At 37.3% G+C, this 17,897-nt stretch overlaps 1 protein-coding gene across 3 annotated transcripts in view; it reads right to left on the bottom strand.

The window, feature by feature from the left end:
* Positions 1–17,897, bottom strand: part of ANKIB1 (ankyrin repeat and IBR domain containing 1) — a 97,153-nt gene that overhangs the window by 3,499 nt on the left and 75,757 nt on the right. Inside the window, exons 10-19 of one of the 3 annotated variants that reach the window (XM_084507917.1) lie at positions 15,694–15,782; positions 14,593–14,723; positions 9,690–9,824; positions 9,031–9,117; positions 8,872–8,938; positions 8,331–8,476; positions 6,536–6,714; positions 5,292–5,343; positions 2,048–2,141; positions 46–179 (exon numbers count right to left, since the gene is read on the bottom strand). In XM_084507917.1, coding sequence (XP_084364043.1) covers positions 46–179; positions 2,048–2,141; positions 5,292–5,343; positions 6,536–6,714; positions 8,331–8,476; positions 8,872–8,938; positions 9,031–9,117; positions 9,690–9,824; positions 14,593–14,723; positions 15,694–15,782 — 1,114 coding nt within the window. Of the gene's footprint in view, positions 1–45; positions 180–2,047; positions 2,160–5,291; positions 5,344–6,535; positions 6,715–8,330; positions 8,477–8,871; positions 8,939–9,030; positions 9,118–9,689; positions 9,825–14,592; positions 14,724–15,693; positions 15,783–17,897 lie in introns of all 3 variants that reach the window. The other 2 variants (XM_084507916.1, XM_084507918.1) reach the window with 2 other exon arrangements.

Here is a 17,897-nt window from a genome sequence, read left to right as displayed (position 1 = left end):
AGGTAAGTAAAACAGAGAGAATGGAGAAGAGGTTAGTGGAGATACCTGAAGAGAATCCTGGTTTTCAGAGCGACTGACAGGGGTATAGTCATGAAGCGAAGAGCTGTGCAGAATACCCATAGAAGCTGAACTCACCATGGAGGTGCCATGTCTTCTGCTACTGCCACCTTCCTGAGTGTCTGTTTGGGCAATTGAAATAAAAACATTTGAGGAACAGGTCAGAAAGCCTTCTCCCCTATCATTTACTGGCAGAACCTCTTGCCTTCCTTCAGGATCCCAGCTGTATAATGTTAGTCCTTTATTCGCTCTGAAGTAAGTAATCCAAAAAATCCCCTTTTACAGCAACTCTTACACAGTGGCTAAACACCAGTTATGCTATTTGAGGAGTGACTGCCTGGTTCATTTGTGCCTTGGTAGCCTTCCTTCTCTCTTTCAAAGGATGTGGTATGCCACCAGTAGCCTGAGCCTGCTGGCAAGCGGGCAAAATGCTTCCAAGGCATATACATGAATTATGGAAAGTCCTGAAAAATACCGTACGCTGCCTCTCTGTCCAACTTGCATTCGGTATTTCCCTCTCTCAGACTGTCACCCATCACGATCTGTGTTTTTACAACTCTTTGTGGAAAATGCTGCCAGAATGCTCTCAACGCCAAGTGCAGGGGCTTGGATTTGTCCTTTTGCCTCTCTGCATGTCACTCTTTGTGTCCTCACGAACACTCAGGTTTCAGTGCCCTTCTGTGGTTAGTTAGACACTGGCTTGTTACACACTATGGAAATTCAGTGTGATGCACAGCTTGCAATTAATTTTAGGCAAAGTGCACGCTATGGGATGCATTTACAGGTGGCTTAAGACCAAAGTTGGTTTCTCTGTTCTTACACAGACAACAGAGCATCTGTAATGTGAGCATTAATTTTTACTGTAATGTTGCAGGGCAATTAAGAGTAGTTTGTGCATACATCAGCGATCACTGACAATACCGTTTTCTTAAAACTACCGACAAAACAATAGAAATAAAATGCTGCTTCCATAAAAATTACTCTGAAATAAAAATAACTCCTTTGAATTTGGAAAATAGCATTTTCCTCTTCAAAACTCAAAATGAAATAAAGTGAGGCTAACTAGCTGTCTCCTGAATATGTTAATAGGATGCACTGTTGGTCACTAAAATATCCAAGTCTTTAGTCAAATTCTAGTCCTCAAACCAACAAGATGGTTTTCCATTTTACTTGCAATAGGGAAGGACCAAAGCTCACCAAAATTCTTTTTACTGTTTCTAAAATAAAGAACGTATTTGTTTCCTTCTCCTTAGTAAAGGACTTATTTTGTTTTTAAAGGACAAGCTACTGGGCTTAAGTTCATGAGACATGGAGAATTTTTGCTGCATGGTTTAGAGGCCGAGCACACAACTGGAAACTCTGAAGAAGCAGAGTCAGATTATGATTTGGATTTGAGCTATTTTGGTACCTTTGCAAAAGCTCGGAGAGACCCTGAGAGCCAAGTTACAGTGACCTTAGTGCACGACTAGCTGTGGCACCACTTGGAAGAGCAGCATGCTGGAAGTCATAGCCCATGCCAACTTGTCTCCAGGCTGTCTTGGCCAGTACAGGAGTTTGTGAGCAGGGTTTTGTGATACAGCCTTGTGGCTACCTTCCAGCAATCCTGTAGCAGGGGAAATCTCGCCTAGGCTCACAGCAGCAATTAGTCCTTTTAATTTGCATTGAAAGGCTGGTATAGATAAGGCTGGCATATGAAATACTTATTTTTCAAAATTTCTTCAGAAAAACAAGCCTGCTGTAAATAGCTAAGGAATTGCTAGTGGGAAGATCAATGTATTTCTCTTTAACAAGAGGAGCAGCCACAGTAAAGTCAGCAACGCTTCTAAAATCACATACAACTGTGCAAGAATGAGTCTTAACGTTGTATTCTGGCAAATATAACAATATGTTTGAAACGTGTTTAAAATGCACCCATAGGAGAACACTGTGGTTGCTACTAGCAATTTCTGAAGTAGCAAGAGAGAACAAACAGCCCCAGGCAGGACCATACCTAAGGTACTCTCACTGGGGTCATCAGGATCTGGAGTATTACTTAGCAGACTGTGCATGTCTCCACGTCGACGCTGCCTGTGCCTCCTCCGATACTGAAATTCAGCATATTCCTGCATAAACCAAAGGTTACAAAATACAGGGCAGCATGCAGTAATATTTTTCTGATGTGACGAGCACCACATTTTTATAAAAAAATGTGTGATTTTATAGTATTATTATAAAATCACCTGTTTTCAGAAAAATAAATTGCAAGTTATATCATGCAATGCTTAAAACAAAAACAAAAAAATAAACGAACAACCACCAGGTAATCCTAAATCTATAAAATAACGAATTAGCAACTAAAAATACTAGCGGTACCACCAATATTTTAATACTTGCAATCTCCCTTTTAAAATAATCCCAAGTACCCTTTTTTTTTGTTTGTTTAAAAACTTTGATGCCAAGCGTTACGCGCACACACACACATTTTTGTAAAAGTGTATCTACTGATTTTAGAACATAAAAACAATTAATGTGAGTTAGACCAGTAGGTCATGTCGGGGTCCTGTTGCTAGCAATGGCCAGTAGAATTAGCTTTGGAAAAACACAGAAAAGCAGCAGATATCTACTGGTATTTGTTACACTTTTCCCTGGCTCCAGGACACAACAGCTCAGGAACTTCATAAGCCATAGCTAACACTCTCCTACTGAGCAGTCCTGGATGGATTTTTATTCCATGAATTATAAATCTCCTATCTTTGCCTAACCTGAGCTGTTAATGTGTCACACCATACAGATTTGAACTGCTGCAGATTGTATTTTCTCACGGTGTATGTATTTACCAAAGACAGTTTATCTAACATTTATGGGAAAGATTAAGATCCCAAGGGTTAATTATCTTTATACTTGGAAATAAATGTTTCCATGTCCATACCTTTGCTAATATTAAGAGACTAATTTTATGCTTGAAGGCAAATTTCCAGGTATGTTTTCTGGCTAGTACCTGACTGTGTAGGTAAGGTCTTTCCCTAATTTCAGTCTCTGATTTACCCAAGGGAATAAAAATATACACTCAGGTACTTCTCTTCAGAGAAGAATACTGCCAATTTCTTCCCTAAAACCCAGCTTGGCAAATCTGGAATCCAAAGGCTTCCTTTGGCCAAATGACTTGAGAGTGGTAGCATTACCATTAATGTTCCTCTCTTACATTAACTCTACATCCCAAAATATCTCAACATCTAAAATATCTAAAACTTAAATCAAGAAATGTCATTGCTCTTTCATAATGACCTTATTCATTTTAATGATATTGTGATGGTATGTTGTCTTTCCGTGAAGTGTTTCAGTTCAAATTCTTATTCATAATGACACATACAAGCCAAAAAGATTTGTCACAAAATGATTGGTGTGGGAAGATTTTTATCTATATTAGAAGAAGATCCATGAAAATTGTAAGATCACAAAAATAACTGTACTGGATCAGATGAAAGGCCCATTTAGCCCAATATCCTGTCTTCAACAGTGTTAGTGGTGCTGTTAGCCTATGGGACAGAATAAAAACAAGGGCAAGCATGAAGTGATTATTTCCTATAACATCCTTCCAGCTCCTAAAGAGCTTTGAAATTTCCTAAATGGGAGGCAGACCCCCAAACAACAGAAAATGAAATCTTGATATGAAGCAATGTAAGTGAATTATTTAAAAATATATAATTGTATCACTATGAATCAGATAAGGAATAATGAGAAGCGGTCACTGAACATTAGGATTTTTTTAGTCATACCAGATCTTATCTTTCATCCGTTCATGACAGAGTCATGGATTGTACCAACTGCCCCTTAACTATACTTTTGGTTGCTTTTTAACGCATTATATAGAGATCTTGATTACCACTGATAACATTTTATTTCTGATTACTTGTAAGAGTTTTGTACATGTGATCAAAGGAACTTTTATTTTGTTGTGTCGGAACTTCATGGTTTCACACAACAGCATACAACACCCCACATTCTTTGCTAAAACCAATAAGGTTATATTTTCTGTGCTAACATGTTATGCACAGATGTTCTACTACTTGCCAGTAAAAGTACAGCTCTACATCAAAAATTTTGTATTGAAAATCACTAAAATAAACAAAGATGACCATTATTAATTCCACAAAATTCATTTAGCATAGGTGGTTGCAAGTATCTTTGAGAGCTAGGTAGCAAAGAAGCCAACTTGCATAGTACAGTGCCACATTTAGGCAAATCACAAAAACTTGTAAGCAATCATCTAAGCATGACTGCCATGGCACCTGCTGCTAAACAGATTATCAACATACTGCTGATCAGCTTCTTCTCATATCCAGTTCCACTGATGATAATGGAATTAATTCAAAGCAAAGGAATAAAGGAACTAGGCAGGAGAAGCAAGTTGATCTTTTGTAGAGAAACAAGCTATTTTCTCACCAGCATGATGCTCACCAACAATAGCAAAGGAAATATATAGAAAAAGTACGTGGAGTTTTCCAGGATGCTTAAAATGACTAGCTGAAAAGAAAACAGCAGCAAGGAAATGTTGAGATGAAGCTTCCTTCCTAACTGAATGCTTTAATCTTTAATCTAATGTTCTCAAAATATTAAATAAAAATTAAGATGATGAAGAAAAGCTTTATAGGAAGCTTCTCAAATTTTGGTGCAGAGTCTTGAAAATTATATACCCTTTCCCACATACAGATGGTGAAATATTAGTTTTAAAATTTTTAGTTTTCAGTCCTGGTTTAAATACCACAAGTTTACCTAATTTGAGTATGCAATTCCATCCTGCTTTAATGCATAAAGTAAAAAGAAACATTTCAACTGGTTAAAATATTTGGGAGTATATCTGTATGTTTTTTGTAGGATTGCTACAGAAGGATGGAAATTTCTTAGACTTTCTCAAATTCTGCTGAAATAATGTTGCATTGAAAAGTAGTCTACACAATTTCATATATTTATTAAGGTTTTCCAGCACATAGAAACCAGTTTATATATAATTCTAAAGCTGGTTATGTACTTGAAAAATGATGATGCCATCTTAAATAACTATATCCATGTTAATGTTACTGCACAGTTAGCTATGCATATATTTCCTTCTATTGTGAAATAAATAATAAGGTAAGCTTAAACCAATTTGAAAAGCTTTAAATCAAAATAAGGAAGCTCTTCATGCAGACCACAGTCATACCTGTGTTTCTAGAAAATGCAGAAGTAACTTAAAGATTTTAAAAGAAATAGTTTACCTCAGGGGATGCAAATCCTAAATACTCCCAATCCCACGTTCCACCAGCAAAACTGTAAAATTAAGAGATATACCATAAAATTCAGAGTTGGAACAAAGTAAGAACAATATACATAGCTTCAAAACATATCAACATATAAAAATGAGTGCAACTGTAACTCTCCTAAGTTAACAAGTCTTCTACTCTAATTCTTACCTTAAAACTAATTTAGGAAGCTACAAAATTACAATAGAAGTGTTGACTACTCCAGAACTGCTTGATATTTCTATGAAATATTTATAGAATTTTGGAGCATTTCAGGTATTTAGTGACAATTTGGAAGGGAAAAAAAGTGAAATGGAAGCCATGACATTTAATCATTAATGTATCACAAATGGGGGAGCAATTTAGGTTGCAAAACAGAGCGGTAATTCTCAAACACATTTTTCACAAAGGTTATTGTTTGTATAGCTGAAGTCAAAATACTGAGGGTGAAAACACATTTTCAAACTGTGTACTGTCCTCAGGGTACCCTGCGTAACTGCTGCTATGGGAGAGGTGGGTGGGAAGGATAATCCTTACAAGTAATTATGCCATGTGAATTCTTTGTCATGAAGTAGTAATTGAGTTTTCAAATTGATGCATATGTTAATGTATTAAAAAAAATAATAAATAAACTCAGTTTTATGTTTTTGACACCATTAAAGACGTAAGTGCATCATTTAAAAAATAACTCCTACAAAACAGTAGTGAAACAATTTGGTCAATAACCTCTTTAAGGTTTTGTGGTTTTTTTGGTCATTGTTTTCTTTTCGTTTGGTGTTTTACTTAAATGTTGATTTCAAATCACACTACTTATTTGCTGACCAGTTAACCACGCTGACTTACACCATGAACCTGGTTCTTTTTTAAGTGCTTATGAAGAAGTGAAAAACAAACAAACAACAATCCTCACTATCCCAATCCTCAAAGACATTTCTTGCACTTGGCTTTTGACACAATTTTAAAAGCCAGGAGAGGTTTCTCATTTGCAATTTCATCAGCAAAGGGAAGGTGATTAACAGCATGTGAGCATTAGGGTTTGCAAAAAAGTTGTAATTCCGTAAGGATCAAATGACCAAGAAAATGTAACTCTCTGGTGATTTATGACCACCAAGTTTATCAGCTCCACTTTACCTTGCTGTCAAAGAATGACAAGGGATTGACCCACTCTGACAGCTACCAAATGAACTTATTTTAGTTGCACAGGGTTTTGTTTGGATTACCTGCGCCTGGGTGCTTCTGGTGAGTCTGCAGGAGCAACGCCACGGGCTACAGAGGCCAAGAATTCTTGCCGCTTCTGCTGCACAAGACAAGCTGCACGGATGATTTTATGGCGAGGAGTCCGAAGATAAGGCCTGTTCACTTTCTGTGCAAGGTCTTCAGTGACCATTTCTAGGTCTGTCTGCAGTAGTTAACAAATACAGAACACAATACTTTTACAGTGAAACAAAAACCAGGCAGAGCTCTACACCATAAATACTGAATGGAATGATTTCCATTTTCCTGAAAATACCATCCAGACAGAAGATCCATCAGTCCTCTTTAGCACTAACTCTCAAATAATTGTTAAAACTGAAGAAATGACAGAGATCCCCCTTAGCAAGATCACCTGTAATTGTTTTCTGCCTATCCATCTCTTCTTTCCTCTTTGATGCAGCTAACAGAGACAGTAATCATTTTTTTATTTGGTGTTCATTACGTTGTCTAGAACAACGACCTTGATTCATCAGTAAAGACTTTGAGGTGGATGATGACTAAGCCAGACCAAACTTGTCAGTGCATGCTTGGAAGCCTGCTCTTTCAGGCCTGAAACTTTATCAGTTGCCCCAACTTTTCCATTTTGGATTTGGGCCCTGGCTCGAATACTACTCTGTATCATAGAATCATTAAGGTTGGAAAAGATTTCCAAGATCATCTGGTCCAACATACCATGTCCCTAAGCATCACGGCCAACCTCTCCTTAAACACCCTCAGGGAAGGTGACTCCACCACCTCCCTGGGCAACTCATCCCAGTGCCTGACTGCTCTTTCTGAGCAGAAATGTCTCCTCATTTCCAACCTGAATCTCCCCTGGTGCAACTTGAGGCCATTCCCTCTAGTCCTATTGCTAGTTACCTGTGAGAAGAGACCAACCCCCAACTCCCCACAGCTTCCTTTCAGGTAGTTGTAGAGAGCAATGAGGTCTGCCCTGAGCCTCCTCTTCTCCAGACTAAACAACCCCAGTTCCCTCAGCCACTCCTTGTGTGCAGATACTTGAGCTTGTTACTCACTGGAGTTTGAGCGTGTACCCGTTACTCCATGTGTAACAAGCTATTTGGGGTCTCCACCCCAAAATATCTGCCCTTCTAGCCTATCCCTTTATTGACCTGAATGTTCTACTCCAGCTTGCAGCAGGGCTTCTCTGCACACACTCGTGCACTGAACATCTATCTACTGGGGCCCGAAAGGAAAGGAAAGCAGGCAGCAGCCCCTGCAGCTGAAGCACCCCCACCCTCACCCCCTGGTTCTCCCCCAGCTCTGCCTCCCACCCCCTCATCTGACACATTAGCAGGGACAAACAGGAAACAGGAGCTACAGAAGAAGAAGACAACTTGATGGAAAATCCTTCCTAGCCCAGAATAACACCTGCCCTGATCCAGGCCTCCTCTGATGTAACTGTCTACTCGCTGCTTTCTGGGGAGGGCTTCTTCTGTATTTGGGCTATGAAGCTTGCTCAAAGAGAGAGTTCAGCTAAAATGTTATTTCAAAAGGAGGTTAACAGAAATGATTTTCCTTTTTTTCCCCTTCCACCTGTCCTTGCCCTTTTCATTCTGCAGCCATGTGTTGTTTTTCATTCATCCTAAAATTGAACTAAAAGCTACTGTGTCATAGAGTATAAATTTTCCCTCTGCATTAATTTTCCAGACTTGTTTACAAATACTAAGTCTATCAGTTTTACATTACAAAAATGGAAACAAGACACTGATAACTAACACTACCAATAAAAGAACAGAAAAGCAAACGATATGCGTGTATTACCTGCATAAGTTCAAATATTTCTTTCTTTGTGCTTTTAGGCTCCAAAAAGAATCCATATGGATAAGAACACTTGAGAATGCGGCGAGTTTTTAGAAGCTCCTGTACTGCATCTTCGATGAATGTGGTATCAGGACAGCCTCCCTCGGCTGTAAGACAATACAACACTGTGAAAATATTTTCCTGCTGATGTCAGCATTTATTTTAGTGTAAGAGATTTCCACCAAAAATGTGCACATCAGCTAAATATTTTGCAAATAAACAGCAGCAGGTTCTCCATGAGTGTACCATGTTCTTACTGCAAGAACTCAGCACAGAATATTAACTTCTCTCTTACTAATGCTGCTTTCCCTATGTCTTTGAAAGATATATGATTTACTGTACATTTAGCTTTCATTCACTGCTTAGGAATTGTATTACTGAAGGGATCACATCACACAGCAGACTGATGTGAGCTCTATTCAAGAGGCTTAGCTGTAAGACATTTGATTTGATTTCAGATCAAATTTTTAGTTCACAGCAAATACTGACAAATTCTACTTACTTCCGCTGAGAGCTCTACTCAACTGCTCCATCTTTTCTTTGGCTGTTTTTAGAAGGCGCTGTTCTAACTAGAACAAGAAAACAATAAAATACAACAAGCTGATTATTTTGGGACAAATAAAATGGAAACAAGAATGAGTAAAAATGATTTGACCCATACCTGGTAGCTAAGTTCATGGTTCTTAAACCTTGTGTAATAGTGCATAAACCTATCCAGTTCTTGGAATCTTCTATGCTTCTTTTCCGCCTGGAAAATAATGGGAAAGGAAAACAAATCAAGACAAGTCTTATGGCTTAATTTAATAATCATCATTAGATATAATTACATAACTGTTTATACTTCCTCTACACGTAAAGCATTACATACAATACTGACAAGTGATGTGTATGAGAAGAGAGAAATATAATTTTTGGAATTCCCAAGCCTGCAAATACTGTAACTGAGAGTCAATGCACTGTGTTTGTGCATACTATTTTTAAGCAGACTTTCCAAATGCCAAGATTCAAATGTGTCTTCTGTAATGCACAGTACCTAATTACAGGACCAGCACACACATTTCACAAAAGGAAACCATGGCACAGAGAAGTATATTGACTTGTCTAAAGCCAACCAGTGGTTGCTACCAAAGCCAAAAGAAGAACCAAATCTTACGCTTCTGTCCACAAATAAGCAGTGTTTTCTTTCTGTCTTTTTGTTATATTTAAAATTATATTTTCCCAGTTAAAATTCTGGTTGGGAAGAATTTTGACTGAATTTACCCTAAACAGAAAGCTGCAGCCTTAGCACTATTTTTTTAAACAAACACATTTATTTGTTACCTCTACTGTCATCTCCTTGGACTGTTCCTCGACATGTTGAATAACTTCATAGCGAGTACATCTGTAATAGCCTCCAGTAGAAGAGCTGTGCTTCTTCCATTCTTCTAGGCATATCCAGCAAAAGTCATATTTGCACTTCAGAAAAACATGGGGAAAAAAGAAAGAAGCTGATACATTGTAGGTCTGCGGTTATGCATCATTATTCTCTCCCATGAAAAAATGAATTAACATTATTCTGACTGTACTTATAGTTTAAATAGAATTTCTGAGGAGCCTCCTTCTTATTTTATGTACTATAGAAGATCTTGGTTATAAAACCGTGGAAGTCATAATTTTTATTCCTTGATTCCCAAGATTATGTTGGACCTACAAGTTAAGTTTTGAATGGATGAAATAAAGCAAGCGATAAATAGAGATGATTAGGTGTTTTTTTTTTGTTTGTTTGTTTTGTTTTTAAAAGTCCCATTTTTAAAATGACACAGGAACAGCAGATGAGAAAGGGAGAATTTTATCAAATTTCCTGGCTCTAAGAGAGATGTGAAATTATCAGTAAATTTAATTTCTAAATCATTAAAATGAAACAAATGATTTATACATGAATGACTTTAACTGTAAAACACTCAAAAAACCCTAATTACTTCAGTTACCGAAATGCAGTTCTTCAACTGATCTTACCTGCATTTTCTTCAGTTGTTGGTTAATGAAAAACATTCAGGATTTTGCCTTTTTTGCAAATTGGAAAGCAGTATTTTTTAGAATCCTGAATATTCTCCATACAGAGAAGAACAGTTCTTCACTCAGTCCTAGTCTGCCTTTACAGTGATAAATATCAACAGTTCAAGAAGGGTGCTTTTGAAATTTACTATTCTCATCTGCAGCCCTGCTGGTATCTTTGTAGTGCAGTGAATGTGAAAGAAGTGCTATGATTTAGTATCTGCTGTAACGCAGAAAGGGCACTTAAAACCTTAGAAGTGCCTAACTGACTTTATTTAATAAATTTCAAAAAACATAAGCCTAAAGAAAACAGAAAGCTTAGGTGAAAAATGATTTTACCTTTTTTTTTTTTTTTTACTTGTTTTCTGATAGCAATTCAAAATATGTGATTACTGGTATTTTAATCATGTACTGTTCATGATGTAAAATATTAATAGCAACTACTAAAGCAAGAGAGAAAAAAAACACAGAACATGAATTTGAAGAGTGATTACTTCAAGTTAAGCCTTTTCTGTGTTTACTGAGTAGAAAGTTTTCAAAACAGGTAACACAAGGAGATCTGTCTTATCCAGACATGCTCTGCATTAGGGAAGGTCAAACTGTATTATTTTCAACTCAGCACTGAATTCTCAGCTAGTTTATTTCAAAATAATTGGAAGCTGTTTATGGATGGGTGTGCAAAAGACTTTAAGACTTGGTCATTCCGGTTCATTTTATCTGTTTTACAAATGAACAAAGAAAAATTCTGAATAACAGAAGCAAAAATTTACGAATTAGTAAATAGGAAGCCATTAACATTATTATTTGAATTCAATAAATTAAGCTACATCTTCCCCTTCCAACTCAGATATTCTATGATTCTATGGAACACTCAATAACTTCATAAGAAGTTGTTCAATTAATTATATTACATGACAAAAAGAAATCCAATTCCTGCATTGTACTTTTGCTAATTTTGTCTTACCACTGATGTTAATTTTCTTCTAAAAACCAATGCAAACTTCTTTCTTCTTGCTATTGTGCTGTACCTTTTATTTAAATATTTTTTGAAGATGTTTGCTTATACAAAATGGTAAGATGAGTGCTGAGAATGAAGTTTGCAAATAGTTGTATATAAAAGTCTGAAGTGTATATCATTTGCCTATCATTCAGAAACATCCATTAGAAAAAAATTGTAGCAAAACTAAAAAAAAAAAAACAAAACAGCACGAAGCAAGTTATTCCACAACAAACAGAACTATTAAAGCTTCATTTCCTATTCATTTATATGTGTATATGCTCCTACTGCAATAATGCCACCTCTCTCAAATTACCTCCCTCCATGATCACTCCACCATATGTATCCTCTAATCTCTCAGCACATCACCGAAAGCCTCCTCAATAACCCGAGGTTCACTCTCATTAAACATTCAAAACCGCGTCCATCTGTTCTGACTCATCTCCCAAAACCCTGGGCTCTGTTTTATTCGCCTTTATGATCAGCTATCCATGTGGCAGCACTGGCTGGGCTTACCAAATGACACGTGCTGCCTGGCCACCGTCTGAGTCAAGCAGAAAAGGTAATTGCTGAGCAGGTAACTGCTGAGTAGGTATTTCAGCCTCTCTCTTGGGGGCAGTACAAATTAAGCCTCTGTACCATGGAGCTACCAAGTTTTGTGAAATTTGTGGTGATTTAGTATCTGCAATGCCCCCTCCTCTATCTGGTTCAAAGTACCCAGAAGGTTAAAAGCTACTAGAGTTAGGGGAGTGAGAGACAGCAGGACTGCATGAGCCTCGTTACCTTAGAAACCAGGCTCATAAAACAGTACGGTGCCTGCTTAAATACAGAAATGGATTCTGTGACAGAACAGCGTCGTCTCTACACCGAGGTACATGCTAGCTCCTAAGAGGTGGTTGCAGTTCTCTACTCACCACGTAGTAGGCTTGAGCAGAACTTACTGCAGGGAAGGCAGAGGCTTTGTAACAGGCCCTTCCTTCAGTGGAGGAAGAGACAAGCGAGGTGTCCGCAATACCTTGCATCTGAGCCCTGCAGTGATCCCGAGGTTCCCCTTCCTTTACTTTCTCACCAGGCTGAGGGGAGGCTGCCTCTGTGTGCAGAGATCTCTCCACGACAAAGGGAAGCTGACTGATTTAAGGGCACTTTAAGCTGTTTATAAGGAACGACATCAAAGGGGAATAGAATTGTGGTTGTCAGCCAGCGCCTCAGGATGGTACTAAATTAAATTATCTATATTCACCAGTGCTTAGTAGTCGAAGTCCTCTCAAGTCTTAAGCCATACTTTCATTCTTTTGAGAGGAGCTCAGTGACAACAACTGCTGTCAAGTAACTGAAGAGGCTTTGTCACATCCTGAACATTTTGTTACACTGGCTGAACAGGAGCCTGCAATGTGCCCAGGTGGCAAAGAAGGCCAACGGTGGCCTGGCCTCTGTGAGGAACAGCATGGCCAGCAGGACGAGGGGAGGGATTTTCACTCAGTACCCAGTGCTGGTGAGACCACACTTCGAGTACTGTGTTTAGTTCTGGGCCCCTCACTACGAAAAGGACATCGAGTTGCTAAAGCCAGAGCAACAAACCTGGTGAAGGGACTAGAAAACCAGACATATGAGGAGCAATGGAAGGAAATGGGGCTGTTCAGTCTGAAGAAAAGGAAGCTGAGGGGAGACCTCATAGCTCTCTACATGTATATCTCCCTGAAAGGAGGTTGCAGCAAGGAGGGTCTCAGTCTCTTTTTTTTTCCAGTTAAAAAGTGACAGGACATGAGGAAATGGCCTTGAGTTGCTCCAGGAAGAGAGGTTTAGTTTGGATATTAGGATGAATTTGTTAACAGGAAAAGTGGTTAGGCATTGGAATGGACTGCCCACTGTGGTGGTGGAGTCCTCATCGCTGGAGGTATCTAAGAGATGTGTGGATGTGGCACTTAGGGACATGGTTTAGTGATGGACATGGGAGAGTTAGGGGATGACTGGACTTGTTGATTTTAAGGGTCTTTTTCAGCCTAAACGTTCCCATGATTCTACATCTCATATATGAATTGTTTAAATCTTGACACCAATGCAATCCTTCTGCAAATACCTATTTCAAGCACTCTGTTTACAGTCTGGAAGATTTCAAATTGAGCTGAACAACATACCTTATTACACTTTTTAGTGCTATGGAATTTATGACCTCTTTTAAAAATTATTTAAGAAGAAAAAAAAGAACAGCAAACTTGGCATAAACTGAAGTAGAACAGAATCTGTTCTCTGCTGCTGCAGACAAACTACACCAAAAAAAAAAAGAAGCCCAAACCCAATCCTCAGCTCGTGTCAGACAAAATATGTGATGATAATATAAAGAAAATAAGACCTGGATAGCAATGAAAACTAACACATTTCCAGAAAAATGAAGAGAATTACTTTCTAAACCTCTTAACTTTTTATTGGAAGCTAACTATGTCAAATAAGTGCAACCTTCGTATTTTCAATGATCACCCTCAAACAGGTATTAGCTGTGGTTATATAAGATATTTCTGACATAGAGAAACAGCATGCTAAATATGCTGTTTTTAACTAATTTGATAGAAAAAGTGTTTTCAAATTATACTGTACTCATGGCAAAAATATTTTTTCTATTTCAGTAGCACTGTGCAAACTCATGACTAATTTTTTGGCTGCTGTCACCAATAACTTTCTTTTGGTATTACCCTTTCCTGTCTTTTCATTCCTACTGATTAATTTGTGTTTACAGTTTTCATTTAAACTTTTCTGTTGTCTTGCCATGTAGAGAAATAATGCGAAAGAAAAATGCATGAAGGCAAAACATTCATTAGACCTTACCATTTCTTAAAATATATCATCTTCTGCCAACTGCAAGTGTTCATTCTCTTCTACATTATTAACGATGATTAAACTATCAATGATTTCTGTTCCCTTAGGTTTCATACTGTATTGCCAGTAATTGTCAGGTGTTTACGAAATCTTCATAATTACAGTGCTCACCTGCCAGCCAAACAAATTTCACTAAATATGAAACATCTTCTAAATATATGTAACTAACGATTTGCAAATTATGCAATTCTTGCACCAGGTTCCATTAGATCTTAGACACATTTCAGAGGTTTTGGACTTCTGTGCTCCTGAAATGTATCTATGACACACACAACCTGAATTATGGTTTCACAACAAATTACATGAAAGGTCATTTCTTACCTTTGCACATTGCATGTGGTTGCAGCCCTCATTCTTTTGAATTGGAGATTTGCAGTTGGCGCATGGTTTGGAGTTAGTTAGTAACCACAGACAGTTGGCAGCATCTTCATATGCCTCACTAACTCCCACAACTTTATGAGGGTGACAGGAGGATGTGAAGCATGCGAAAACAAGACAAGTTGAAATTGTAGCTGTTTAATATCTTGTGAAAATCAGATTAGGAAAGATATGTGTTTACCTTTTTCTTGATAGAGTATTGTAATTCCTCACTATATATATTTCTCACATATATATAAATATACACACCTACTCATTTTTACATAATAATCTTATCCATATTATTTATGCATAGTGTAGTATGTGTCATATATAGCATATATATAAATGAGAAAAACATAGGAAAAAATTGCATTGTTTGACTAAGCATGGTATAATCTGCATCTATACCACTTTATATGCATTTCAGAATAATCTATGACATACTGTGGAAAGGTTCAACTGTGGTAATCAAGTTAAGATACTGTTTATTCAAGTTACTGTTATTTTTTTGTATGCTTGTTTCTGTTGACCAAGAAAACATCTGTCCTGTGTAAACCCCATCTTTGTTAGCTGTTTCACTAACAGTTATTTAACATTAAGCCATTCCCCACAATTCCCTTGCAATTCACCCTCAGCCTTACCATTATCATCACTTGTTGCCTTTAAATAGTTTTAAAGCACACAAACAACTGCATGGAACAGAATTCTAATGGACGTATAGACTGGGATAAGGATTTTAAATTGTCCAGCACAAATAAAGTTATATTCAGTAATAAATGAAAAAATAATGAAGGAAGCTGTAAGAGGAAGGGAAAAAAATCTATCTGAACCCCATGCGGATTTATGAAGAGAGAATAGGGAGGAATGGCTAAAGTCTGCCGTTACTGCGTCCTCATACGCAGATAAAGCGTGAAGCTGCTCCTCGTTCAGCAATTTGCTTTTCTTTCTCTTCTTTATCCTATTTTTCAACCAATGTAAAGGTTTTAATTAATGCTACTAAAAAACCCCACTAAAAATAGAAGAAAACAACAAAATAATAAGAATAAAAAAGGCACAACTTACGTTCTTCTGGTTTCATTTCAGATATTTTCTGTAGCCAATCCTTCCAGGTTTGGCAGTCACAAGGTTCATGTGCTTCACCAAGACATTCCCTGAAAATTAAGATGTATACACAATAACTATTCATTTAGAGATTTAGAATGAAAGTTGAAATTGGTTCAAGCTAAAAGGCCATGGAAACTTATCAAGTCACACTCAAACTTTAATTAAGTCAGGAAGATAAAAAGTCATCCAATTAACATTATTTTAAAATATTCTTAGACCACTTACTCACAAGCATAGATGACCATCATTAAGATTAATAAAGAATTTAAATGAGACAGGAAAGGAATAGAGCTTTTAAAATTACAACCTGAATTAAATCATCAGGTTTGCACTTTAAGTTAAGACAAAGTACTACTTTAGAGCCACAAAAAATGCTAGTACAGTTTCTACGATAAAGCTAAATTTCAACTCGTAATAAAGAGATTATCCAAAACTAGGTAGTTTGCTATTGCTGAAATTCATTTTATGTAGTATTATTTGTACCTATGCAGTAGTAATAATTAATCTTTAACTAGATTCATGCTTTCAGTCCAGAACAAGATCCAAGCCCTTCAATCAGCTTTAAATGCTTATGGATTTTTGCTCTTTCCATCAGTCTCCAAATGAAATGGACAAAGTAGAGAAATGAGTCCCTTGAGCTTGTCTTGAGGTTAGTACTAGCTTTAAGGATGGCAATCACTACCATACAGCAGCAGATAAATGGCTTCCAGATGGTTCTTGTGTGTAGGTAGATGCGTCAATATGGACTCTGGATTTGTAATGACTCCCTATTTTACTGGAGAGGTGGCACACAGCCTCAGACATCTGCCACATCAAACAAAAAAAAATCATATGGAGTAAATATCTGATGGGCGCCAGCTGCATCAGAACATATGCAAGTTTTCCGCAGATCAAATGGTGAACTGCTTTCTGCAGTGCAGATTCAGAAGCTAAATTAGTATCTCTCTGATCACTCTTGTCCACATTTTAAACAGGAATATCTGAACAAAGAAAGGACTAGGAGCACAGTTTTGAACCTTTTTTCCACTAGCTAGTCTGCTATATAACAAGCTTAAATTCATGACACAAGGAGCTCCACTTTGGAGATGCTTAAGATTCTGTAGTTGGAAAAGATTTGTACAAGCATGAATAGATAGTCTATAATAAGACAACCTCAGCACAGTTCAAAACTGACACCTTTCACACCTGTGGGACAGTAGTACTCTTAAATCATTGATTTCAAAAGAGTCCAGGCCTCTCTCACAGTATTTGTTCCGAGGAAGTACTGAAATTATAAAAAATAACTTTAACAAACTCAGTTTTAAGTCAAAAGCTGATCAGTCAATCTACTACTGTGTGGGAAGGGAGAAGGAAGGGACTTTGATTTTCAAATATGTGAACTTTTAGACAGACTGATTTTTAGTCCTTAAGTCTGAAATATTTTCAGAACATGGAAAGTGGAAAATGAAACACCCTTTACAGAATTTTAGAGAACATTTGGAAAACAGAACTGACATTTTCAACAATCCTACCATAAGGAATAAGCAAATATTTCAAGAATTGCACTGAGTCCCTTAGAAATCTTGAAAAATCTCAGTATAAATGAGAAAGCCACACTCTTCACATTGTAAGATGGGAGCTCCCTAGTCTAACTTAGTTTCTACGAAAATATTTTATGGAATATTTTATCTCCTGAGAAGGTAAAAGACAGTCTTGTGTCTTTGAGAGACAGGAGTGAGGATTGATGGTGCAAAACTAAGCATGCAGTACCTGCTAAGACTGTTTTCCGGAAGTGTCTGCTTGCTACAATTCCTTATGTGTCTGACACAGCATGAAGGGGTTTTATATATACAGAATCTGTCTGATACAGATGTAGGATTCATGCACCATTTTCATTTGCACTACATTTAAGAATCTCAGTAATTTTTCTGAAAAGGAATGGAATTTTATATTTGTCACAACAGATTAGATTCTGTTGAAGGTGTTGTTACTGGCAGGTAATGAGAAATGAGTACCTTCCAAGGAACCCCATGCTTAAGAAGAACATTCCTACTTTTATATTTTCTTGATTTTATGAGGAGAAAGGCTACAGATCCTACAAATGGACATTCCACACTGATATATCCTCACAGATTGTTCCTTACTACATTATAGCAAGTGATTATCTATGGGTTGGCTGGGGT

The sequence above is a fragment of the Aythya ferina genome (assembly GCF_964211825.1).
Source record: "Aythya ferina genome assembly, chromosome: 2".
Classification (NCBI taxonomy): Eukaryota; Metazoa; Chordata; class Aves; order Anseriformes; family Anatidae; genus Aythya; species Aythya ferina.
This window is presented reverse-complemented; position numbering and strand designations above follow the sequence as displayed.